This window comes from Eubalaena glacialis, chromosome 2 (assembly GCF_028564815.1).
Source record: "Eubalaena glacialis isolate mEubGla1 chromosome 2, mEubGla1.1.hap2.+ XY, whole genome shotgun sequence".
Lineage (NCBI taxonomy): Eukaryota > Metazoa > Chordata > Mammalia > Artiodactyla > Balaenidae > Eubalaena > Eubalaena glacialis.
Window position 1 is genome coordinate 117291751 of NC_083717.1, and position 27155 is coordinate 117318905.

General features: G+C 45.5%; 1 protein-coding gene across 1 annotated transcript in view; it reads left to right on the forward strand.

Annotated features, from left to right (window-relative positions):
• Positions 1 to 27155, forward strand: part of RYR3 (ryanodine receptor 3) — a 372240-nt gene that overhangs the window by 291596 nt on the left and 53489 nt on the right. Inside the window, exons 66-71 of the mRNA XM_061181456.1 lie at positions 3242 to 3372; positions 9238 to 9558; positions 11819 to 12059; positions 19427 to 19514; positions 19610 to 19702; positions 24432 to 24446. Coding sequence (XP_061037439.1) covers positions 3242 to 3372; positions 9238 to 9558; positions 11819 to 12059; positions 19427 to 19514; positions 19610 to 19702; positions 24432 to 24446 — 889 coding nt within the window. The remainder of the gene's footprint in view (positions 1 to 3241; positions 3373 to 9237; positions 9559 to 11818; positions 12060 to 19426; positions 19515 to 19609; positions 19703 to 24431; positions 24447 to 27155) is intronic.

The following is a 27155-nucleotide window of genomic DNA, read 5'->3' on the forward strand; positions in this document are numbered from 1 at the left end:
ACAGCCAGGAACATTAATTGGCAGACTTCTGGGCTTTACTTTTACAGAACTTCTAACAGCGAGGCCAGGAGAACTGTTGTTTCTCCCTCACAACTAATTAGCATCACTGTGTGCTCCACACTAGAAAATGCCAGTGTGGTGGGCTTGTAGAGACTCAGTTTGTCAGTAATTAATATTATGCTTGTCCCTCTCCCTTGAGTCAGGGAATCAGCAGAGCACTAGAGAACTGTCTTTTGCTCCAAGGATTGCCTTTTATCAGATGAACTTCCTATAAATCCACTTTTGGGAGATCACAGCTTTTAATTTTGGTGAGAGAAAGAGAAAGGAAGGAATAATGGGTTTAGTACCAAGACAACCCAGGACCAGCTGTTTCCAAGGTTCCCCTCCCTGAGCCAACTAAAATTAGCTCTCAGATTTGATATTACCCCTGGTCCTCCCTGATTTTCACCCAGATTTTTTTCTTACTCAAAGCTCTCTCTATGGTATTTCTTTCCTTTCGTAATTTACCTCTTTATTTCCTCTTCCTCCTCAAAAGGCAAGACTAATGAGAGGAAATGGGGTATCTCTCCTCACTGGCTGGCCCCTGGGGTTGGTTAAAATGGCGAGACTGTTGACTGAAAATCAGCCCCTGTGTGTCCTCATGTTTGATGCGTACAGGCCCTCACTCTGCTCAGCTGTCCCTGAGGGTGTTGGCCTCTTCTCATGCCTCTCCACCACCACCGTGAGCGTAGCAAAGAAGGGAGGGGATGGGGGAAGAAGAGGTGGAGAGAAGGGGAGGTGGGAGAACAGGCCTGGCTGGGGCCTGCTCAGAGGTGAAGCAGCTTTGCAAAGCTTCCCGGAGAGGAAGCCTGCACAGCCCCACTGCCTCCCCTGCTCCCTCCTTCTACCACTGATGCAGCCTCCAAATGGAGCCGGGCAGCACACACAGGGCCCAGGGGGGCTGCTGCTCTGTCTCCAGAGCAGACCTGGATGGGGCGAGTTAACAGTCAGACCTTCCACGGAAGGACAAGGCTGTGCTGTTAGCTGAGAACGGCTTGTCCGGTTGAGGGCATTCTTGCTTGCTAGAGGCTAATTTGAAAGTTATCTGCTCAAATACTTCATGGCCAAATAAGCTGTCAGCTGGTCCCCTAAAAGCTGAGCTCAAGAAGAAGATACAAGATAAGGAATAAAACCGTGTATATTAACTGTCTTTGAAAGTAATTAAAAGATCTCATTTTTCATAAGTTTGCTAACTTGGCTAAGATTGTGTGGGAATTCCAAGGGATACACAGCTTTATACCGACTCACTCACCCACCCTCTCCCTCCTTCCTCTCTCTGGTCCAGCAGATTCCTCTGGCATCTCAAGCAGAACAGTTCTGTGTGCCCCCGGGCTAGCCCCCTGCAGATTCTGATTCTACACCAGATAGTCCTGTCAAGTCAGTTTTTCAGGACCAGTTAAGATCACATTTTTAGTCCAGCTCAAATGTGTATCTTCCTCTGTGCTATAATGATGTTGCAGGTTGATTTTAATCCTTATAATTAGACCATAAAGCCGTGTTATTTTGTCATACTGCATCAGGGTTCTATGTTTCCTTCCTGCATTCATTTCACCACCTGGAAGCCAAAGGCCAAGGTTAAGACTACCTCGCTCACCCCTCAGTAAACAGTGACTCCCCTAGCCATCCCCCTGCCTTGCCCCATAGTAAATGCTTGTTATCCCATCCAGAGACCCTGCAGCTTTGACACTCTGGCTTCTTGGTGCTGCTGGGATTGTTGGCTGTTGTCATAGTGAAGGGCAGTTAACGCGGTCTTGGGTTTGGGTTTTGGTGGGAGCTGAAGGGAACCCTGAGAACTGAATGCCTTTCTGTTTCCACAGAATTGCAGTAGTAGGTTGTTTGCTCTTGGCTCCAAGTGTGCCCTCTCTAGCTGGTGGTTTTCTCCATGACGGTTCTGTAACATCCCCCAAGATGCAGCCTGACACCTCCACTCCCGGGGCTTCTGCTAGAGGGCTTCATATACACAGTATCCATGCTCAGTTTGAGTTGATCAGTCACAGAGGAAGGCAAACAACCCTGTAAGCTTGAACCCTGTAAGCCCTTCCAACTCTTCATTATCGACCTACTGTCTGCATTTTCCACTAGCTATCTTTGTATCACAGTCTAACAAAGGACTCACATTATTGGTTTCTTTGAAGAAATTTTTCCCCTTGTTTGGGAACTGACATCACTTGTGTAACTCACAAGGCGGGCATGTAGTCTGTCTGTGATTGAATGCCAGTGAGTGGCAGAGAAAAGACATTGATGGGTGGAAACCAGGTGGCTCTGGTCTCCCATTCATCAGAAAGCAACAGATGTCAGCCCCCATATGGGGCCCTTCTAGCCAGCACTGTCACCGTGTCATCTCACTAGCAGAAAGGACCTGCGGGGTTAGAAAGTACAACTCCAAGGCTAAGCCCAGGTCTGCGAGGGGGAAGCACTATTTCAGTACTAGCTCTGCTTTGACCAGCTGGTGGCTGGTTCCCATCACTTATTCTTGCAGCCTTGGTTATCCTGAAAGCAGCACACCCCCTCTCAGCCAGAGAACGATTGGGTTGGCCAAGAAGTTCGTTCGGGTTTTTGGCCAATCCAATACAAATCTGAACTAGGAATCCCAAGCATTTTGTTTTTGACTGATTGCTTGTTTCACAGAAGGACTTAAAACCCAGAGCTTAATACGTGGTGGACACACAAATGTTTGTGGAAAAAAAAGAGAAGTAATAGGTGTTAGAGAGCTCTTTCGTCTAAATCAAGCAATAGGGTTTAGGAGCTGTTGTTTCTCTCGCAAAGCAGGTTTTTAGTTTTGTGTCTTATTGGTGCTTTTGGCCCATTATCTACTGCTCCCACTGGTGGACACAAGCTCCATTCACAGGGAACAGACACAGAGAAATTACACAGAAGATTTCAAAACATTTTGAGAACCAGGAAGATCCGATTCAATCTGGATGCCAGCAAAACTTGCTCTCAGAGATGCTGGGAGAGAAGAACAAAGCTACATAGTGTATTATATCACCTTAGTTGCTTAAGAACTAGGTACCAGGGAGTGAGACCATTGTAAACCATTGGTTAGTGTGCAGAGGAAGGTGAGGGAGGGGGAAGAGCATGCAACCTTGCTGAGCCTGGGGCCCAGGATATCCAGGGGAGCCATCTGTGAGGAAGTGGCCCACCAATGCATGGGGCCAGCATGGAGGTGTCACCACTTCTAAATGGACTTCTTTGTTTCCAGGCAACGTCCTGCCCTTGGAGAATGCCTGGCCTCACTGGCAGCTGCCATACCAGTGGCATTCCTGGAGCCCACCCTTGACCGCTACAACCCACTCTCAGTCTTCAACACCAAAACCCCCAGGGAGAAGTCTAGTAAGTATCATCCCACAAAGGTCATCACTGATGTGCTTGAAGAAAGCAGCGGGAGGGAAGGCCACGCAGGCAGGGACGGCATCCTGCAGCACTGTTGCTGGTTCATGTGGTCTGAGAGGGGCCGGGAGGTCAGAACTGGGACCATGTGGCATGTCTCCATCTTGCTGGAAAAGTGGGCACAGGCAAGTACTTTGTTATCGCTAGACTTTGGTTTCATCTTGTGTAAAATGAGGAGACAGTGTAGTTGATTTCTAAATCCCTTGCATCCTAAAAATTCAGGTTCTCCTGTCTTCCCTGGTCTCTGTTCTCTTTCTGCACCTGGGGATATGACTGCCCTTTACAGTTCCTCTCCAGAGTGTCAGTGGCAGGGGCACAGCTGCACTGATAACCTCGTTACACTCTTCAAGTCCACAGACAGGCCGTGTTTCCAAGGATGATGACCACGTGTTCTCCATCTTCGGGGAAAATAAAGCAGAGAAAAACACAAGAAGGAACTGAAATTCTACAAGAAAGAGAATTTGACAGGAGTGTTGAGGCACTGAGTTCTAGAACAGTGGTTGGCAAACTCTGGCCACAGGCCTAATCTGGCCCGCTGCTGATTTTTGTAAATGGTGTTTTATTAGAACATGGTCACACCCACTCATTTACATGTTGTCTGCAGCTGCTTTAGCACTGTGTAGGGGAGGAAAAATAATTTTCCCTCTACCCTTCATCGTTCTTGGCTGAGAACCCCCCCACTAAAAAAAGACAGAATGACAGGAGAAAAACAAACTTTTACTTATGTACGTATGTGTACATAAGGGAGCCCCACAAAGATATGAGACTCAAAAGCCAGCCCAACAATTGAGGCTTATACACCATCCTGATCTAAGGAAAGGGTTAGGAGTCTGGGGCTTCAAAGGGGGCAGCAATTCATGGGAAAGTGAGAAGAGGAAGGATTTGGTAAACAGTTTGCCCTGCCATGCACGTGAGTCTTTCAGATGAAAAAGTAATCTCGGGCAAGAGCTCTCTTCTGGTACAGGCACTTGTATCTAAGGTAAACTTTCTTTATAAATGCAGATTTTCCTTACAAAAGAGTAACTCTGTTTTCAGACACTCTCCTGGGTCTGCAGTTTCTTAAAAATAATCAGCTCAAAGTAATCCCTCTGCCAAAGGGGCATATTTGGGGGTGGCCCGTTCTGCTCCCCTTCAACTGCAGTGACACAGTTGAATAGTGGCAGCAAAGACTGTCGGGCCTGCAATGGCTAGCATATTTACTGTCGGACCCCTTTATAGGAAAAGTTTTCCCACCCCCTTTTCTAGGATAACCTAGAAGTGGAATCCAAGGCAGGTGGTAAACTGCTTCTGGAGGGTAGAAGAGAGAGTCCCCATGAATGGATGAATTGTGATCCTGCTGAAGGGCAATGGATTAGAACAGAGGAGCTTCCAGCAGGAACCTTGAATGAAGCTTGGACTCCAGCTGGAAAGAACTACAATGATTTGATGCGACATGAAGCAAAAATTACCACACCATGGGTCTGATCAATATTAAGAAAAAGAGACCAAAAAAAATCATAGTAAACCATTTCTAACCAGAACCTATCCTATTCAGAACCAATATTTTCTTAAAATATCGATGCACAGTACCAACAGATGACTAGACTGTGTATCGATTCCATTTGGTTCAAGCCCCCTTTTCAAGCTCTCATGGGTCCTAAGGGTTCTAGGAGAGGAAAGGTTCCTGTCACACTTTTCTCTGTCACCACTCTTCTTTCCGTCTAAGAATCCAGAGTACTAATAAGCCTTGGTGGCTTTATTCTCGCTTGCTTTCATTACTTCAGATAAAAGAAGCACGTGACCCCCAGAAAGAATGACCAGGACAATTTAGAGAAGACTGTTTAAAGTTCTCTTCCTGAGCTAGAATACAGTGGAGACTAGTGTCCTCAGAGCTCGTCGAGAGAGAAGCATTGCCAAGATGCCTCCACATTCCAAAGTCTCACATGAAGTCTCTCAGTTAATTCCCCAACCCTCTCAGCCTCATCTCACCCTTCCTCCCCTCTCATGGACTAGGAAAAATATAGTTCCAACCTTGTTTTTCTCTGCCGTCTCATGATTCTGAATGAGTCACATCTTGCAGCTAAAGTAGGAGCTGAACAACTGAGCAGGCTTTGGCAAAGTTGAGGAAGGGCTGTGACATCTGTAGGCAAAAGCAAGCTAAAATGTTGCTCTCCAACTCCAGAGGGACGTGGGTCCAGGCATGACAGCGCTGGATACTTATACGTTTATTCTGCTCCAACTGTGATTCAAGAAAAAGTGTGTCTCTGTGTATCACCAATGTGTAGCGCTTGCACCTTGGGAAAGAGAGAGACCTACTCTGCTCTTGAGCTCCCAGAGGTAAGCCCGTGCGCCACAACTACTGAGCCTGTGCTCTAGAGCCCGCGAGCCACAGCTACGGAGCCCACACACCACAGTACTGAAGCCCACCCACCTAGAGCCCGTGCTCCACAGCAAGAGAAGCCACCGCAATGAGAAGCCCGCACACCGCAAGGAAGAGTAGCCCCCGCTCACCGCAACTAGAGAAAGCCCACGTGCAGCAGCAAAGACCCAAGGCAGCCAAAAATAAATAAAATCAAATCTTAAAAAAAAAAATGAATCAACAAAGACTGAATGCTGACCATGTGTATGGCTGTTGAAAAGTAGAGTGTACACGAATACTTACTCCGGGATAACCAGGTTTGCCTGGAGCCAGAGAATGACTGATGGCTTGATGGACTCTGAGAAGGTAGACTTCATTCATTATACAAAGTAGGTGGCCTGAGGGACCAAGGAGGGAAAGGAATGTGACAGATGATGTGACGTGACAAATGATGTGAGTCTTTGGTTGAGAAATACAATATGAACTGATTTATCAAGGCTTCAGTCAATTGGGCATCTCTATTAATTAACAGTTGGTGTTTTGCCAGCAGAGTTACTCATATTAGGAACTCTTCTCTCTTGTAATGTCCTGGAGCATTTTCTGACTCATCCAAAAACTGGAAAAGGTTTAATGCTGTTATGTGCTAGATAAAACTAGATAAAATCTTTGGTTATGTGTGGCAGTGGTCTATTAATGACAATATTAGATTGACCAAAACATCCTACTCACCAGCCAGTTTACTTTCCAAATCCTTATTGGAAAAATCAACCAGAGAGAAAGGAGGTCCAGTTTCCATGTAAGCTGTCTGCCTATACTACAGAGACGGTGCTCTCTGATGCTGTCTTCTTGAGGGAAGAGCTGCTTGGTGAAGAAAATACTACTTTGGAATCTAACTCAGTGGTTCCCAGTGGTTCTCAGACACTAGCATGTATTAGAATCATTCGAAAGGCTTGTTAAAGAATGCCAAGTCCTATCCCTAGAGTCTCTAATTCAGTAAGTCTGGATTCTGAAGGTCCTAACAAGTTTCCAGGTGATGCTGCCACTGCTGGTGGGAGGATTTCACTTTGAGAACCACTGATCTAGCAGATGAAAGGCCAGTGTGTTCTAATGGTCCCCTCTTACATTCTTGTGTCTGATTCTAATAGGACCCAGCTGAGCTCTTTTTCAGGTAGATAACTCAGCAGCATTCATTCTGCGGGTTTAGTATGTGGCATTTGAAGAACAAAACACCACGTAAATCACAAATGTTTCTTCCCCTCGAGGACCAATTACATATAAATAACTTTTAAAGGTCATTGTAATGACTCCAGTGAAGCAACCTCAAGCAACTCTGTGTTTCTCTTAGGTAGGGAAAAAAAAGTGTCCATGATGATGTATTGTCGATGTGACATTTAAACACACACACGCCCTGAGCCTTCTCATGTATAATTTTATAGCAAACAGTTGTAAACTTCAGTTGCATCTGTGGCAGTTGGCATTGTTCTGTGTGCAGAGCTTGAAGGTAGAATGTTTGACTGTACTGTTCGTACCTATTGATTCTGACACTGTATGTGTCAAATGATTTTGTCTGTGAGAGTCTCCCCAGACCCCCAGGTTGATGTCACCCCTGATTCTTGTTGCTCTGCAGCAAGGTACAGGCTGGACTTGTTCTCTGCAAATGACCAGCATTGGCGGTGGATCGTGTCTAACCTGTATAATTCCCTTATGCTGTAAATCACAGGAGTTCGATGTTCTTTGGCTTTCATGCTACTAGTCCTTTTGAATTGTCTGGATTTAAAGGACATTGGTTCACTCCTAACTTCCAAGGAAGAGAGATCTGGAGCCTTCTACCTGCCAAAAGGCGATACCGATAGCAACAGAAAATCACAGTTAGGGGAACGGTATTAGCACCTCACAGGGCCTGCTCCAGAGCAGGGAGGCTCTTCCAAGTCCATCACTGTACAGCTGCACACCATCTCCTAGAACCACTTGTAACAGCTACAGATTCATTGTCTCCAAGGCAGCCAGGATTATTCTGGATCTCTGCTCCAGGCAGGACAATTATGACAGAAATCAAGACAGTCCCTTCAATTGGCCAGTATTCCTAAAGGCCAAAGAATTTGTGGTGGCCTCTTATTCATTAACCCTTCCATTCCTATGGACTTAAAATCTAGAAAAGAGAGAGACTTCACACCAGCAGTAACCCCATGGCAAAGGGCCTGCAGGCACAACCCAATTCACTAAACGTCACATTTTATTTGAAGTTTCTGCTTTGTCCTTTGAAATTCATGAGGACTTTACACTTTACTTCTAATATCAAAAAGAATTTCCTCAAATCTTCTAGTGGATCTAATAGGCTCCACTAGTGGATCTAAAATGCACCACATTTTCCTGTTGCTTCTCTGACTCCCTAGCCCCGCTGGTGTCTGATGCTTCGGCCCCACTATGAGAAGTTTGGCCTGTGGGTGGAGTCTGCAATGAGCTGCCTCCCAGGCCCAGGCGGACCCTGGGGGCTATGACATAAATGGACGCTCTGCAGAGCTTTTGGCCTGTGCTTCTTTTCAACCATGCCCCGCCCTGCCACTCAGAGCCCTTGTTTTCGTCTCACCCATCAGGAACCTCAGGATGTTTCTGGTCTCTCCTCCTGTCTTGGAGGGAAAGAGTGTCCTTGGCCTTAAGAAGAACAAGACAGATATCCCCTTGGCTTCTTCTGTTTGCTATTCTTGTATCTGACGACGTTTAATGTTGAACTCTGTCATCATCTCATCCTGTCTGTCCTCGTTCAGTGAAGTGACCTCAGTCACTCAGTGTGAGGAAGAGATAGGGCTGACTCACTATTCCTTGCACATAAACCTTCAGAAACAAAAAGGTTTAAGTGAATGACAAGAGGTCTTGGCAAAGGTTACTTCGGGTCATCAATAACTTCTTTTGTAAACGCAGAAATCAATGTATGTGCAAAGCTTTCTTCCCCGAAATTTCAACTGGATGGAAAGTGTTGTCTCTGGTGAAGCTGAAAGAATCTTTGATGCAAGATGTTTCTTTTTCCTTTTTGAAACAGTACAGACATCCAGGTGACCGAACCACAAATTGGCAACTCAGTACCGATGGGTTGCTTTTCTCCTCCTAGTCCTGCCTTTCCTGCAGTGCATGCACTGAGGCCAGGATGGGAAAGCAAGAGACTGACTGTATCACAGAGAAGTCTTATGAAATGTCCCTCGGCCATGTCTCTGTTATGCTCCTTTAAGATTCAGTTTAAGTGTTTTAACCTGAATATGACATCTAGAAGATAACCCAGCCTCTGGAAGGCTCAGTCTTTACAAAGGCAGCAGGAGAGCAAAAGCTCCTCTGTATCCAGAGCTTACTTGTTTGAGCCTCTGGGGTGGAAAATTATGTCTAAAGACCAAAGGAGGGGTGGACAGAGAGAGAGAAGGTTGCACTATTTGTGCTTTTGAATTAATGTCCCTTTATTCTTCCTGTACCCTCTCGGTCAGTTCTGGGGATGCCAGACACGGTGGAGGAGATGTGCCCTGACATCCCCCAGCTGGAAGGCCTGATGAAGGAAATCAACGACCTGGCCGAGTCAGGGGCCCGGTACACGGAGATGCCCCACGTCATCGAGGTGATCTTGCCCATGCTCTGCAACTACCTGTCCTACTGGTGGGAGCGGGGGCCTGAGCACCTGCCCCCCAGCACAGGGCCCTGGTGCACCAAGGTCACCTCTGAACACCTCAGTGTCATCCTGGGCAACATTCTGAAAATCATCAACAACAACCTGGGCATCGATGAGGCCTCCTGGATGAAGCGCATTGCAGGTACCACACATGCCTTTCCTCCCCGGCCCCGGCCCCAGCACCAAGACGCCTGGACTCTCTTTTCTTCGCTTAGTCTATCTTTAAGCTATTCCCCCTCCCCGCACTTAGTTATTTAACAGTGAAAAGAATTGACTTATTCCCCTGTAGAGCTTCCTGGAGCAAATGCTCCTGCCTAACTCCCCAACTAATCCAGGTCCCTCAAATCTCCAGGAAGCCCTTCTTGATAAACTCTACCCGACTCCCATGATCATTGCTTATTTGCTTTTGGTACTTAAGAATTCCATTTGCTCTTACAGTAATAATTGTCCATATTTTCTTGGTAAGTGATCCTGTGTGTTTTCCACACGTACAAAACTCACTCCCGTCTGGGCTGTACTGTAAGTTTCTAGCATTTGTATTTCACTTTATGCTTCCTAAGACACTCTCTAACTTAGGTTCACAGTAGCCTCACTTGGATTTCCGTCTTGTTTTGTATTCCTCCTTGCATGCAGTAGGCTCTTAATGAATGTTGTTAGCTGATTTTCTGCTCCTGAAACAACTCCAAAAGAGGAGAGGCTTGGAAAATTAATAACCACACTTTCCACAGTCAGGAAACCATGAATATTTTAGTGTCCTCTGTCAGAGAGTCGAGAAGACAGAAGCTAAAGCAAAGTCATTGCCTTTGAGGGACCTGCAGTTTTGATGGACCATAGCTGTTTCACCCCTACAATCTCCTAACCATAAAACACAACGGTGGGATCAGTGGTAGCTATTAGCTTCCTGGACAAATGAGTAGATATTCCAAGGAAGAAAACTTCTACCCCTTCCTGTCTCTGAAATGAACTTCAAATTATAAATACTTTGGGTACTGATGGCTCCTAGACAGTGTAGGCCTCTGGGAACATATGAGTAGATAAAGTTGGCGTTCCTTTCTTACCTATTAGCCCAAGAATATTGTTAACCCTAAGGCAATTTGTTGAGGAGCTCTAATGTCTAAATCTGGATTAAGGGAAGGAAGGTAATCGAAGGATGGACTCCCTTAGCTTCCCCAGAGGTGCAGCGGAAAGATGTCACAGCACACTGATGGGAACTGAACTTGACCTGTTATTTCACAGGTGAACCCAGATCTCATTCAGTTAGGCCACTTCATTCCTGGTGCCTAAACAAAGTCCATTTTAAATAGCAACCTCAAATCACCCATATCTGGAACAGCCATTCCGATTCCAGGTCCAAAGCAGAAATGCAGCCCGGTGAAGGCTGGAGTGTGAAATGTGAGCCATCACAGTGTTGTTTCGACCTGTTGGTTAATGCTTCTCAGCAGAGAACTGTTTTTGCCTCCTCTTTCTAAAACAGCCTTATTTATGAAAGCAAAAAATAAGGTAAAGTGAGATTAAAAAGAAAAAGTGCTGGATTATAGGCTGTTTACAATGGAAACGCCCTACATTAAAGAACCTTTGAAATACACAAAATACGCAATGCACTTTGTGAATGGTTCATGACTCTTGAGAATTTTATTTCACTTATCTTTAAATAATTACTCTGATTCTCATCTTTATTATGAATTAGACCAATAGGATATTCCATTTAAGAAACTTGATGAGACATGTAAGTTTTATCTTTCTCTTCAAGAAGGCTGGAATCATAGTCGCAGGTCCCACTGATTGCTTGTTTCTGCTCATTGACTTCTAGTGGCCACCCCAGTCTGCCTCTCAGTTTATTATAGATGATAGTAGTTTCTCTGCTTTTCTCAGGGCCCAGAGGAGCCCCCAGGCAGTAGGTTGGCAGTTCTCAAGTCCTGGGGGCTGAGAACTGTGGTTGGGTCCATATATTTTTAACAAGAGATTTTTCTAGAAACCAGAAAGCGTAGTATTGAGTGCCTACTCTTGACTCAGCACAGTGTTGGTAATTATGAATAAAAGGTTTATAATCTAGCTAGTGAGCCAAAACCAACATGAATGTACTCTAAAATGAAACAAGGTAGTCTGTTACGAAGAGCTCAGAGGTATAGCAAACACCATACGTGAAGAGTTAAAGGGTGGCAAGGTTTCCCCATGGCCTAGAGAAGCAGAACAGGAATAGAGACCTTCTCCTGTAGCTCCACCCCCGCCCCCAGCAACTGAGGCTTCATGAGATGGAAGTGCCAAGCAGAGGATGTAGGAAGGGCAAGTGCCATCCTGAGTTGACGTCTTTTCACAGCCTCACCTTTGAGTATCACTTCTTTCCTTTCATCGATTGTCATAACATGCAAAATGAGGGGGAGGCCCTTTGTTTGCAAACACAGTGTATGCCCAGCCAATCATCAGCAAGGCCAGGGCGGACCTGCTAAGAAGCCACTTCATCCCAACTCTGGAGAAGCTGAAGAAGAAGGCTGTCAAGACTGTGCAGGAGGAGGAGCAGCTGAAAGCCGACAGCAAAGGGGACACCCAGGAGGCAGAGCTCCTCATCCTGGATGAGTTTGCCGTCCTCTGCAGAGACCTCTATGCCTTCTACCCCATGCTGATCCGCTATGTGGACAACAACAGGTACGGAGGAGGCCTAGGCAAGTCCCTGGATGGAGAGACGGTACTGGGTTTTGTTACAGGTGAGAGAGGGAGGTCACAGCTGCCACCACCGGTGCCCCTCCCCCACAGAATCCCTGGTGTGGGACCTCTGGGCGATGCTTTCCTTGGCCAGTGATTCTACATGATCAGCGGCATGGCCACTCCTTCCATCTTCACAGGCCACCACAGGGAAGAGGGAGTTAGTCGAATAAGGGCAGCAGCGACCCACTTCTGCCCCTCTGCTGCTCTGTCACACATTCATTCAACAGACATTACTGACTGTGTGTCAGGCACTGTTGGAGGCATTAGGGGACAAGAGAGAACAAAACAGAAAGAGATGTTGGCCCAGGGAGCTTTCATTCCGGCAGGAGAGTGGGGCGAGCAGACAATGAACAAAGTAAATACTTGCATATTTACAATATACTTACCTACATACTTATATATTTACTTATACACTTTACTTAGAATTTACTTATCTAAGTAAATTATACAAGCAAAGTAAAGGGAATTAGGAGTGCCAGGGTGGCAGTTGTAAAAGAATGTTAACTGAGAAAGCGACATTTGAACACTGACCCGAAGGAGGTGAGGTCGGGAACCCTGCAGGTCTGGGGAAGGGTTGTGTTCCCAGGAAAAGAAAGCATCTGGTGCAAGCCCTGAGGAAGGGGTGTGTGTTGGGATGTTCAGGGGATCACGAGGAGGCCAGTACAGCTGGAGAAGAGCGAGGGGTGAGGAGGGCAGCAGGAGACGTCCGAGAAGCCATCTTCTCTCCACGGGGCCAGGGCTTCTCCTCTGAGCGAGATGAGCAGTTGGTGCAGGTCTGAAGATAAGCTGTGATGTGATCTGACTCAGTCTTTGAACGCTGTGGTGAGGGATCAGGGCAAATAAGGAAGTGAGGAGACCGGCCGAGAGGCTCACGGTGACCCAGTCAAGAGCTGAGGGTGCAGAGCGGACTCGTGGTGCCAGGGCTGGGGCAGAGGATGGGGAGCCCCCTGCATGATGGGGCTGGGGTTTCCTTTCAGAGTCCTGAAAATGTTCTGCAACTAGATAGTGATGTTGTACTAAATGTTGCTAATGAGTAATTTTATGTTATGTATATTTTACCACAATTAAAAAGAAAAAAAATGAGTTGGTGGTGGCTGGGACCAGGCTGGTAGGAATGAAGGTTGACAGAAGATGTCAGATTCTGGGCCTGTTTTAAAGGTAGAGCCCTTGGAACATGTAGATTGGGAATAAGAGAAAAGAGGGGAGTCAAAGATGACTCTGGGCAAATGGAAGGATGGAGTTCCCAGCAGTTGAGTTGGGGAGGATTGTGGATACAGAAGTTTTTTTAGGGCAAGATCAGGATGTCACTTTCAGTCGTGTTAAATTTGAGTTTCCTCTTCAATACAAAAATGAAAATGTTGAGTGGGCAGTTGAATATATGAGTCCAGAGTTCAGGAGGGAGGTCTGGTGTAGACATGAGAATTTGAGAGTCATCTACACGTTGATATGTCATCTTTGAGCGACATGAGACTGGATGAGATCAATAAAGGCTTGAGAGGGACAGAGAAGAGTTCTAAGGACTGAGCCCATGTGCAGAAGAGAAGGAACCCGTGAGTGAGACTGAGAGGGAGCCACCAGTGAGACAGGAGGAAACCAACAGCATGTTGTGTCCTGGATGCCAACTTCACAAGGGATTTCCAGGAGGAAAGAATGATGACTGAAGGTTATTGGTGACCTTGACAAGAGCAGTTTCAATGGAGCGATGGAGATGAGGACCTCTTTGGAGTAGGTTGGAAGAGAATGGGAGAAAAGGACTTGGAGATAGCAGTACAGACAACTTGTTCAAGGAGTTTTAACTATAAAGGGGAACAGAGAAACGGGCTGCTAGCTGGGGGAAGAAGTAGGCTCAAGAGGAGAGTTTTTGAGGTAGAGAAGGTGCTTGGAGGTTTGAGGAGGAAGGAGGCAGGGCCCAGGGAGAGTGGGTGGGATTGCTGGGCAGCATCCAGGGCCCCACTTGAGATCTGCGGTCGTGAATTTAAAGTGGGGCCCATTGGCAAGTCGTGTTTTTCTCCAGCCAGTTTGGCTGCCAGGTACAGGCCCAGACTGGGAAGAGAGTTGGGGCTTTGCAAAATGAGTGTGACGAAGAAAAATGGGTTAGGGAGTTGACGGTGTATATAATAGGGTAATTCTAAAGATTGGCCATGGAATTTAAGCTGGATGGGGGGAAATGAAGGCATAGGAGCCTAATGTTCATGAACAGGCAAAGGAACAAAGGACTGTTGGTCCCAGAGGAAGGCAAAGACCAAATAGATGTTTTTATTATACCACACCCTCTTAAAGCTTAGAGGCCTAAAATGTAAGTTTGGGAAGGTTTAATTTTAAAATACTCCATTGTAGATACTGAAAAGACCTAGGGATATTGGGGGGAACGTTGCTGACTTTTTGAGTGGTATGCCATTCTGTCATGGGCAAGGAATAGGTCTGGATATGCCCATTTTAGCATTTATTTCATAAGGTAAATTGTACTTACTGTTTAAAATATTTACTTAAGATTACTTATATTTAGCTTTGCAAAATAAACATCTTACACACACTATATATAAGTGTGTATGTGTGTGTGTGTGTGTGTGTGTATGTATGAAATTCCTTACCTATCTGTGGGGAATTTTACTCACTGTCTCAAAAGAAATCCTGCTTTCAGGGTCATCATTTTAGTCATTTCTGATAACATAATTATGTTAGCAGGTTAGTGAAGGAATTTGTCAGAGTTTGAGGTGCAAACAGAAATGAAAGTAGAGTAAGGTTGCCCCTGGAATAGCTCTTTAACTGCATTTGTCACTATTGACGATCAAGATGCAAAATAGAGTGTGTTCCACTTACACGTTGTTTGACAGTTGCTAAAAATGGCAATGCCAGAGAGTCTTTGAGATCATCATTAATTCATTCATCCCCACTTTTCAACCCTTTCTTCCCTGAAAACCAGGGAGCATTATGGCCATCTGAGCCTCGCTTAGAAATCCTTCCTTCCTGTGTGTGTGCCTTTACCTCCTTCAAGTTCTTTCTTCACCCAAAAGAATTGGCTGGCTTGGAAGCACGGGACTGTGGAGTTGGCAGGAATAATAGAGGTCAGCTCATCTTACCTATAACCGGATGAATCAATACCCTCTTCCCTTTTCCTAGCGGTGCATTTCCTGCCTGATTATCCACCACGGTTATGGACGACAGGTACAGCCATACTGTGCGTGCCTTCCCATTCTAGTTTCAGACAGTTAAAGCCATTTTTGTTCAACTCTTTCTCATTCATTTCTTTTTAAATTAATTAATTTATTTATTTATTTATGGCTGTGTTGGGTCTTCGTTTCTGTGCGAGGGCTTTCTCCAGTTGTGACAAGTGGGGGCCACTCTTCATCGCAGTGCGCGGGCCTCTCACTATCGCGGCCTCGCTTGTTGCGGAGCACAGGTTCCAGACGTGCAGGCTCAGTAATTGTGGCTCACGGGCCCAGCTGCTCCGCGGCATGTGGGATCTTCCGAGACCAGGGCTCGAACCCGTGTCCCCTGCATTGGCAGGCGGACTCTCAACCACTGCGCCACCAGGGAAGCCCTCTCATTCATTTTTTTTCTTCCAGTTTTATTAAGATGTAATTGACACACAGCCCTCTGTAAGTGTAAGGTAGACAACAGAACAATTTGACTTATATACATCATGAAATGCTTACAATAAGTTTAGTGAATATCCATCACCTCACACAGATATAAAATAAAAGACACGAAAAAGTATTTTTTCCTTGTGATGAGGACTCTTGGGATTTACGCTGTTAACTTTCATATATAACATACAGGGTTAATTAGATTAATCATGTTGCACCTTCCACCCCCTAGGACTTATTTATCTTATAACTGGAAGTTTAAACCTTTAACCACCTTCATCCAATTCCCCTTCTCCCCACTCTGAACCGTTTTTGAGTTCAGATCTGTATCTCCTATCAACTCTGATTTTGCTCTCTAGAGCCACACAAAACTACTCCAATCTCTCTTGCGGCAGCTCTTTAAACATTGAAGACAGCCATCTTGTCCTGTCCTCCCCTGTTTTCTCTTGTCATATTAAACCTTTGGACTTCCTTCAGCCCTGTCACAGCAGTGTTCCAAGTCTCTTCGACATCTGAAACAGTCTTCTGAAGAGAAGCTTCTGTGGGTCAGTGTTGAACCTGAAGCTGACCCAGAAGAAGCAAGAGTTCCAAGCATGCTGTGGCCCGAGCAGGGCGAATCAGGGCTCCATCTCCTCATGCCAGGAGATTATACATCAACATAGGTTCAACAAAGCTCTCTACACAAGGCAGCAGCGTCTCAGCCTCCTTTCTGGAAATCAGACACACTCTGAACAGAAACGAACAACTTTAAATAGTACGATTTTGGGTGAAAACCCATCTCGCAAACTGTTGAAGGGAATCCAAGTAAATCCTGTGTGGTGACCACCTCAGGCTGTATCCTCTACAAAAGGCTCAGGAACAAGGCAGAGATAAGCTCTTACCTTGTAGTCAGACAACAGGACCGTGAATATAGGAACATGGCTTTACTTTCTTCAAAAACCTGCTAAGTTGTCATTTTGACAATAGCAGTCTAACTCTCCTTTATTCTCCTGTTTTTTGTTTCTGTTTTACCTCTAAACCCAACTGTCTTCCCCACCTACAGCTTTGCATTTCCCAGCTGCCTTTTGGCAGCATGCAGAGCAGATGATAAAAGAAACCCACAGGTCGGCTAAGTACCTCCAAAAGGATCAAATGTCTGAATGCTGAGAAAGGTCTGAGTTCTGTGGAAGGCTGGGAGCAGGGAGGAGAGAGTCTGGTTACATCATTTGGGGGTAGGAAGTATATGGGCACGTTGGAGAGGCAAGGTCAGGATCTTCTGTCCTCCTGCAAATACTGACTTCATCTGGTTTGAGAGGTGCAGAGAGTTTACGTGCCTGGGGGGAAAACATTTAATGGTGGGTTCATGTGTACCCACCATTCTGAACCTGAAGAAAGAACCTCACTAAAGACAAAGAGTAAAAATCTGCCTCTTACAAGAAGGGTGTTGAAAACAAAATTCATTCAGCTGAAACTGCATTCCCATATGAAGGCAAAGGTATGCAAAGCCTCTCCTTTCTCCTGTGAGCAAATGTTTACCTGAGATTTTGCTTTCAGTGTTCCTGGGACTCACACTCCCTGTGGCTGTGCTTCTCCTCGGCGGGATAGGATGTGACCCCTTGCCTCTTCCCACTCAAGGCATAGTGCAAGCCTGGAAAGCACATTTAAACCAAAACGCTACAGAAGGAACAGCTGGCGGTTCTGATAAAACCTGACACTTGACCCTGAAAAAGCGCTCCTGAAAAATCAATATGAAAGAAATCAAAAAGCGTTACCAATATCAAGCCTCGAGTTCAGATTGCATTTGGCTTCTAGTGATGGATACCTTATAGAGTGGCTTAAATTAGAAGTTAAATCTCACACATGAAGGAAGTCCAGAGATAGCCAATCCATGGCCAGTATGGTTGCTCATTAGAAACCTTCACTCCTCTGTCTTTCTGTCCTTAATGTTGGCTTCCATGTTCAAAGTTACTTCAGGTGCAACATGCCAATTAGAGTTTGAGCTGTCATATTTTCATTCCAGAGAGGAAGTAGAAAGGCAAAAGGGCACCTTCAGCTATCTGATCCTTTTTAGAGAGCTTTTCCAGAAGGCTCATCCAACAACTTCCTCTTCCATCTCATTGATCAGAACTTAGTTCCATGGCTGTCCCTCGAGGGGGGCTGGGTAAGGTGACCTTCAGCAGGGCACAATGCCACCCGGAGTAAAATGGGGCTTTGTGCCTAAGGAAGAAGAGGAGAATGAGTGTTGGGCAGACCACCTGTAGTGTCTGCCTATAAAGGAGAGGCTAGTTGAGGTAGAAAACAAGGAAGATTAGACAAGAATGTCCATGAGGCTGGAACTCAGGGCAGGAGGAATTGAGATGAGAAAGGAATCCAGAGGTGGTCTTGGCCTCATGAGTCTTCACCTTTCTTCCTTAGCCTGGTGCCTTCCGTGAATGGGCAGAAGGTACAGGCGGCTCAGAGCAATTCAGTCTGATGTCCCAGGGCTTAGGGAACTGGCTTTTTGATAGCTATTACCATGCATACACCAAGGGACATTAGGTTTTTTAGACCATTCATGACAGCCCCAAAGTTTTCTTTTTTTTTAAAAAAAAAACATGTAGTAAAGAAACAAATTTTTTTTTTAATTTTATTTATTTATTTATTTATGGCTGTGTTGGGTCTTCGTTTCTGTGCGAGGGCTTTCTCTAGTTGCGGCAAGTGGGGGCCACTCTTCATCGCGGTGCACGGGCCTCTCACTATCGCGGCCTCTCCTGTTGCGGAGCACAGGCTCCAGACGCGCAGGCTCAGCAATTGTGGCTCACAGGCCTAGTCGCTCCGCGGCATGTGGGATCCTCCCAGACCAGGGCTCGAACCCGTGTCCCCTGCATTGGCAGGCAGATTCTCAACCACTGCGCCACCAGGGAAGCCCCCAAAGTTTTCTTTAAGAAAGACGATAGACAATTTAATTTCTAATGTGTTACTTTATGCAGATATTTACTCACCCAGCCGTTTCAAAATATAATTTAATTCAAATGCACAAGATAGGGGCAAGACAACTTTTAGGAAATGACTGAATTCTACTGCAGTTTAGCCTTCTTGCCGCACTGTGAAATTTACCTAGCCTAGTATTTTTTTAAAAAATGAGTAATGCCTATTTATAGGGAATTTGCAAACCATTTCAAAGGGCATAGGAGATGTTTGGTCTCTGCCTATACACTTTAAATAGCAGTTAAAAAAAATTATTGTCTTACAGATTTCATTCATAAAAGTGGCTCTGAAAGGAAAATGGGCAAGGCCTGAACTGTTTATACAGTGCTCGCAATTTCAGAGGCTTGACAAGATTAGATGTCATAGTGACCAAGACTTTCCTAGTCTTGCTAGACTTGAGGATTAAAGGAGGCCTGTCCCAAAACTTAGAATGTAACCTTAATCACCTCTTCAGTTTAAAGGACAAAAAAAACCTTACCTTTGACCATTTTGAAATGTTGATTTCTGACATCTGTTTGCTAAGAGAATCCTGGAATCCTTTGGTAAAATGGAAATGATTATTGTAGGTCTTCAAAAATACCTACAGCAATTACATGCCTATATCTAAGCATGCAAGGAATATATTGATATTTAGTCTCTCTGAAGATTGCCTTCTATGGGAATGCAATTTTATCTGGATAAATGTGTGCATCTGATGTCGGTATAATTTTTAGAGTGTGACTCTTCCAATCATTGCTGAATTCCACATGCATATTCATTTATCTTTCACCTCAGATCTAACTGGCTCAAAAGCCCCGATGCTGACTCTGACCAGCTCTTCCGCATGGTGGCAGAGGTCTTCATCCTGTGGTGTAAATCTCACGTAAGCACACATGGGGGCCCTGGATTTAGAGTTGGTGGTGAAAGGTACACCTCAACTTTCTTGTAATGTTTGCTTTTTTATTTCCCCCCACTTAGAACTTCAAGAGGGAAGAGCAGAATTTTGTGATTCAGAACGAAATTAATAATTTGGCATTTTTAACTGGAGACAGCAAAAGCAAGATGTCAAAAGTAAGTCCATAGAAATCAATTCCAAAGACTCTCCAACCTTGACCTAAGCTACATATCTTGGGTGTATGAAGGGATTAGCTCCTACTGCGTTTAGGTCAAACCACAGAAGCCAACAGGTCCACTGTTCTTTCTTTGAGAATGAGCCAGAAGAAACTGCTCTCAAATAAGCACGGTCATCACATTTTATGAATAAGTAGCTGCTTTGTGCATCAAAAAGTTTAAGTTTCAAGACTTGCCTAAGGCATTCGAGAGGTCTCCAAAACAAAAGCTGCTGTTACTTGTTTTAAAGTAGAACTACTTGCTGTGTAGAAAAGCTACAAAAATACATGTGCCTAGAGCCACCTTTTAGTTAGCTGTGAGGACATTGCCTTGCTTTGAAGGTTTCGTAGACATATTCTTACAGTTCATTTATTTTCTTCCTATCTTGAACATCTAATAGCTGCTTTATTTCAGCTGTGCTGACCTCTTAATGCCTTCTGTTTATTCTCCACGTGAGTTGCATTCAGAAACCCAAACATTTGTCCATCCCCCTGCAGGGAAATGTTTGAAAGAGGGCGTTCCAAACCTCTGTCTGAAAACAGAGTCACCTACAGGGTGTCGCAGTATTGAATACAGCAGGGGGAGCCGGCCTCCGGGTTCCCCCTGAGTCAGCTCTGCACAGTGAGGTTTTGCTGTTTTTATGGAGAGAATTCTCAGACACACTCCTTTAGGTGTACACACAAAAACAAGGCTTACTTAAATGTGCTGTTTTGTTCCCGGCTGTCATGGCTTACCTGGACTCTCTTCCCGTGAGAAGCGTGCCTGGGTGAGGGTTGACTGTACTGTCACGTATAAGAGACGTGTGACACCTGAGATGTGCAGCTCTCTCACTGCTGGTACAGTGCTGCCTCTGAGGACCAGGAAGGTGGAGTGTGCACGGGAACCCCTCAGAAGTGAGAACCAGTTCTGGAAAGATGACAGTCGCGGGTTTGTAGCAAAGCTCTTGGGGCAACCTTCCAAATAACCATTTGGGATAGAAGACCTTTGTATGCAGAACTGCAGACCAGGGGCCACCAAAAGTGAAAACTTCAACACCCAAAACTTCACCAAGCGTGCCTAGCGCTGGTCAGCTGCAATCACTCTGAACTTTCCATCCCTTCCATCTTTAAGCTATGTTGACATTAACACTTCTTCCAGCATCCAAAATTTAATTCTCAGAGTTTAGAATCTGGTATGCGCTGTTTAGTAAAGTTTGATAAATAGAACTGTGCACATACAATGTAGAGAGATTAGGTATATATATATTCACATTCAAGAGGAATCTTTGCTGCAAAGGAACCTTACTTAAGGTGCATCCTTTTGTGCTTTGGATAATTTTTATTTGATTTTCCAAAGTTTATTTTGCATTTGACTTTTGGCAAACACAGCTGCTCATGTGAGGTACAGGAGGAAGGATATTTTCAGACTCCTGATCCCTGGATATCTGTCCCTAAGTTCCCTCTGAAGGGTCTTCTTACAACCATTAGTCTCTCGTTTGACCCTGTCCACCTACCGAAAGTCACTGAATCCCAGACAGATTCCTTGCTACCTTCAACTTGGGGTAGATCTTTTGGCCTTTGATTGAACCAGCTAGCATCCATTGTTATTGTCAGCGGATGGCAAAAAAGCAAAGAAAATGATTCTGATACAAGGATTTGGATCCCAGATGAGCAGAAATGGCAAAGATAATCTCAGCCCTCTGGTGATGAATGGATACTCAGGGTCCTTGGATTTATACTTGGAAAGAGAAGAGGTGACAAAGAATGATGTTTCAAAACTAACCTACTAACAAACTAACCTGAAATTGTTCATTCACATCACTGAATGAGGAAAAGGGTATGTTAGTCTTGTCAGAGGATGAGCATATTCAGAATCTGTGCATCTTACCTGCTGGTAAGGTTAGTCCATAGGAGCAGATGCTTTCATTTTATTTCCATTGACATTGTATGCCAGTTTTTTCTGAGATGTGTTGGAGAGGGTCAAAGTTACAGTGTAATGGATGTAAGGACACTCCCTAGATGTTAAATAATATTTGCTGTGCTTCTCAGGGTAACAAATATTCATATTGTTCCTGTGGCCTCAGTTGAGACACAAAGTGTAGTAGCAAACAGGACTAGAGCCTGAAAGGAAGCGAAGTCCCACTCTTGGCCCAGCTGCTCGGTATAGGTATGGCCTTGCATCGTTCACTTAACTTCTCGGGGCCCCAGTTTACCAATGTGTAGAATGGGCTTGAGCTTACTGCCTGACTTCTCCCAGCTCTACTAGTAGGCCCTGTTGAAAAGTCAGTTTTAAATGCATCTCTAGAATTGAATAATGTTACATAAATGCAGCACATTATTTCAGACAGAGAGATATCATACCTCCAATAAACAGCAACTCATAGCCATTTCTGGTATTTTTTGGATGTAGAACTACGTATTGCGAGGATGGGGAGGGGGTATTCTCTTTATTATCAGCTGAATCCCCATTGCCTTTGCCTCCCTGAAATTAGATGTTCTCTCTACTACCTGATCTGAATGGTCACCTGTGCTTGCTTTTATCTGCACTCATAATTGAATTCTGGTGTTGTATAAATGAAGTTGGCCTCAGTGCATATGGCAGAGATATGTGTGCTGGAATGCTGCATGCCCACACACACTGCACATGCCATTGCAGATGGAAAGGAAGTGGAAACAATATACAGTGGGCCACACTGTTCTTACTTGATTGATTGAAGGTCAGTTCAAAGATGTGTCCTTTTTTCCAGCAGCTAAAGCACATTTTGGGGAGAGCTCATTGTATTGTATTTTGTTTATATAACACCAGTTTGCAAATATATGTTAAGCAATACATAACTAAGCTTAGCACGTGTTTTTTGTTTTGTTTTTAAACTTCTTTTGTTTTCTGGAAAAATGGCAGCAGCTTCCTCAGAGGGGAATGGTAAGTTAGAATGTGTTTAGCCCAAGAAATGCCAGTTCCTTGACCAAGATTATAAACAATAAAAGAGTTGTGATGCAGCAAATATTAGAGTGCCTCGTGTAAAGCCACTCCACCCCATGAGCGTGATTTCAGTGTATTGAAAAAGGGCAGGGAAGAGTTGAGAAGACATCTTTATGCTTGTCAAGGGTATTCAGAGTGACATGTGTGACTTTGCTTCTTCCCATCTCCCTAGCTGCTCACTCGCCTCGCTCTCATTCCCTCCACCCCCCACCTTTTTTCACTTTCATTTGTATTCCCTTTGCTCTTGCACTTGTGTAGTTCAAGTGCTCTCTCTCCCTCTGCCCCCTCCCCCGTCTCTTCTCTCTCCCCCTTCCTGTTCCCTCTTTCTCTTCTTCGCCCTGTATTCCCCCCTCCCCCTCCCCCATTCACTTCATCTCTCTGTCTCCCATCCCCTCCCCCTCTTCTCTCTACCATTCCCTCCTCTACCCTTCCCTGTTCTCTTACTGCCCTCCCTCCTCCTTTGGTGCCTCTCTCTCTCTCTTTCTCTCTGTCTCACTCTCGTTCTCCCTCTCGCTCTCTCATTCTCAGACTGGCTTCTGGACATTCACCTTTCCCTCTACCATCTAATGTTGGGTTGACTGGTCTCTACTTCCCTTACCCCCTCAGTGGGGATGAGCACTTCAGATGGCAGAGCTCTGCCCTTGTTCCGAAGCCTCCCCCTGTGCTGTCTCAACACAGCACACCACCTACCGTGTGCTGTGTCCTCCTCCAACTCCTTTTCCCTTAAGAGTCTCTGTTTTTTTAAAGTTCACACATAAGTTGTCTATTTGGTCATAAACTATTGGTGATAAAGTGTGGGGAAATGAAATGATTTTGAAGGTATAGGAATATCTAGATTTCTGTTTCGGAAATAAAAAGTTTCAGCTAACATTAAAAAGATGCATAAATAGATCAATAGATAAATACAGTGTTTCATGTTTGGTAATTGCAATCATTGTTGCTTTTGTTGTGGTCAAAAAAAAAAATAGATAAATACATATATACATACATACATAAATAAAAGCATTTCCAGCATTAGGGAAATGCGTTGAGTTAACTAATCCTAGCAATATGTGAAGAAAAGAATAAAATTAGAACCTATAGCGTGTAGGAGCCTTTGACCTAAGGTATATTTAAAGGTCACAGCACAGAAGGGAGATTCCCCATCCTTTGGGCTGTGGGGTGATCCTGAACCACCTTGGATATTCCTAGAGTACATTTTTTAGAAACTTTTTCTAGGGGAAGCACATACATGGCCCCTTAGTTCAGTTCTCCCTACTCTTTTTGTAACCACAGATCTTCTGGAGGTGATAATGTGGTGGGTGGAAGGAAAAAAGAAAATTGGGGTCTTTGGTTACATGACAGATTGTCTGCATCCCACCCAGGTGCCAGGAGGGAGGTGGGAGGTGGGGAAGGCATGAGATCTAAGAGTTCACTTGGGTGGCCAGATCTGAAGACCACCAGGGTCTGAGGGTCACACACTCTGGAAGGCTGGTCTCTGAGATGACCTTGCCCCAGGGATGCACTGCTTGGTCTGGGTGTAAGTCCTTTTGATCCAATTAACCTCCATCCTAGCCTCCCACCCCCTCTTCATGCTGTGCTCAACCGGCTTCCAGAGCCGTTGGTTTTCTGTTGTGTTGGCAGAGGAATGGGGGTGAAAGAGCTGTGACTAACATGTGCTGCCTTGTGTCTTGGACCCCTGCTTTCACTGACTGACTTCTCCTTGTTTCTTTTCTCTTGTCTTTCCACACAGGCCATGCAAGTAAAGGTACAGGTCAAATGCATGACGTGTCTTTTCTGTCCTAGTATTAGAGGTGCCAGGCTCTGGCCACCCTCTGTACTGTGATCACCGTGGGGGTGGTACAGAATGGATTTTCCCACCTGGAGGTCCCCCAGGCCTGCTTCAGGGAAGACAACTGCCTGTCAAAGAGTGAATGTAGGCCCTACCCACCCTTGGAATGGGGAAGCCGGGGAAGCCAGCCAAGCCTCGCCCTATCCGAGGTCTCCTTGCTATCTCTGCTCCCTTCCCCAGCTGCCCACTCCGCAGCCAGCACACTGACGGATAGGGACGCTGACTGGGGCTGAGAGCTCGGGAGACTCACTCCTCTTATCTGCTGTTAGTGATCCCAGCCCTTCCACACTATACATGTCTGCCTCTTGTGCAAGGCTCCTATGAGTCAAAGAGAGTTTTCCAAGGACTAAAGTCAAGGATTTGGAATCAGCAGCAAGGATTGGAAATAGCCATGAGTTTTTGCATAAAATGTGCACACAGTGGAATAAACCCTGGGACAATTTTCTAGTAACCTATACAGGTTATTGCTTGGAAATATTTCTCTATGTCTCCACTGATGTGTGTCTGCTGCCACTTGTCCCAAGCCCTCTGCACTCAGGTCTGTAGCAGAGACAGGGAGATGTGCAGGAACCAGGTCATGTGCAGCTCTTAGTTAGAAAAGGAAAATGGAGCCATGGCCAGGTAGATGTCGGTCTGGATGTTGGCCCAGACTCTTAACTGCTGTGTGACCTTGGAAAAATCACTTAACTGCTCTGAACATCATGTTCCCCTTTATAAAACTGACTGGGTATCTCAGCCTTGTTGGGAGGATTAGAAATGCTTTATTTAAGTAGCAGGCACGTTGGAGCCACATCATTTATGCAGCATTTGTAGTTAGAACAACATGAGATTGGCCAAATAGTGAGCAAGAAATTATTTAAATTGTGTATCAAATCCACAGAGTTCTATTTTGCATATTTCCTTGATTATATACTGCATGTTACTATTTACCTCTTAACATTTATATGTAATGTATATGTAACTATACCTCATAATTTATATTCACAAAACTGGGGACAATCTGAGGATAGAACCTCACAAATTACCCTTACAATTTTCAAGGGTAATTTAGACTTTAAATGAGTTCTGCATTAGGCACAACCTTTAGAATTCTCTGCCTGATAGAACATCTAAGGAACCCAGCAAGCACTCAGTAAATAGAGCTCTTGAGGTCTTTGTGTGAATCAGCTCTCCACTGTGTGTCTAGAACATAAGACACTTTGTATCTTGCCTGTCTGCCTCAAATCCCCCTCCCTCCTCATGTTTCTCACTGCCGCCTCCCACTGCTGTCCTGGATCTGACCTGTTGTTTTGGAGCACCAGTCACAAGTAGAATTGTCTGTCAGTATTTGGTCAGACTGGGTTTTGCTGGCCAGGGATTTCACTGTGGTTTCTGTGGTGCAACCACCCAAAGGTTTAGCCACCACAAGCTGGGTAAAAGAAGTCACCACTATTTTAAGAGTGTCTATTAATAATTATGAACTTCCTTCACACTTTGGGAAGTAATTTAAAGAGATCAGCCCCAAGACGGTGTTAATTCTGACCCTACTTAATCTTCTCTCAGAAAGCCAATCCTTCATAAAACAAATTCTGTTCCAGCCCAGGGCCCCAGGTCTTACAAGCCAGTTCCAGAGGAGCATCTGGCCTCTTCCCTGCTCCCAGAGCCTTATGTGTTTGGGTTGTTGTGAACCACAGCGTGACCACCTGGATGCTGCAAACACTCGAAGGCACCTCATAAAGCAAAAGCTTTAATGAGCCCCGATTCTCCCCTGTCATGGTCCCTGACTTCATTCTCTGCCTCTGGCCACCCAGCCCTTCCTCACTTCCAGCAAGAGCCCACTCAGCTGAGGCAGAGTCCAGCAAATGAGGTACCACGTGGGCAGCTTTGCTCTTTTGGAACCTGACTCAGGAAAATCGGGTCACCACAGAGCCTTGTTTTGTTGAGCCCACCCATACCCACCTCGTGTTGTGGGTGCAGAGGGTCCTCAGTTGCTTGCCTGGGGCTGCCATAGCCTAGTGCATGGGCCTCTTCTCTCAAACCTCCCACTTCATTGGATGAACGCTCCCAGAAAGGGGTGAGAAAGTGTAACCGAAAGAGGGCAGACTGCCCCAGACTTGGGGCGTTCCCTCCTCACTTGTCTGCACTGTTTCTCGTAACTCTGCCCCAGCCAGATCCGAAAGCGGCCCTACCTACGTGGGGGTTCCCCTTTTCCCGCAGGAACGTGTGCTGCCTTGAGCAGAGGCTCAGTGGGATGCCGGTGCTCCGAAAGGCTCGCTCCAGCCCTGGCCACGAGCAGTTGCTCTAGGGTAGATGCTCTTTCACTTGGTTACTGCCGCCCAGCATCAGGATTCTCAGTTCTTTTCTGCAGTCATTCTGTCAGTTATCGAATCATTCTTTTCGTAGAAACACCAGTTTGTTCATTCTGCCCAGATGTCAGCGAACAGAGTCCGTGGGTGTCCGTGGTGTGTGTCTGGTCACGTGGTTCCGTGAGCATGCGCACAAGGAGAGGGCGCAGGGTCAGGGCCGGTCTCGAAGGGCCACCTGGTTGTCTCTGTTTCATATGCTCCTTTACTGTCCTCTGAAATGTTTAATAGAAAGGCCCACCCTGTACTGATGGGGCCACAGGAGGCAGGCTGCCTCCAAGGT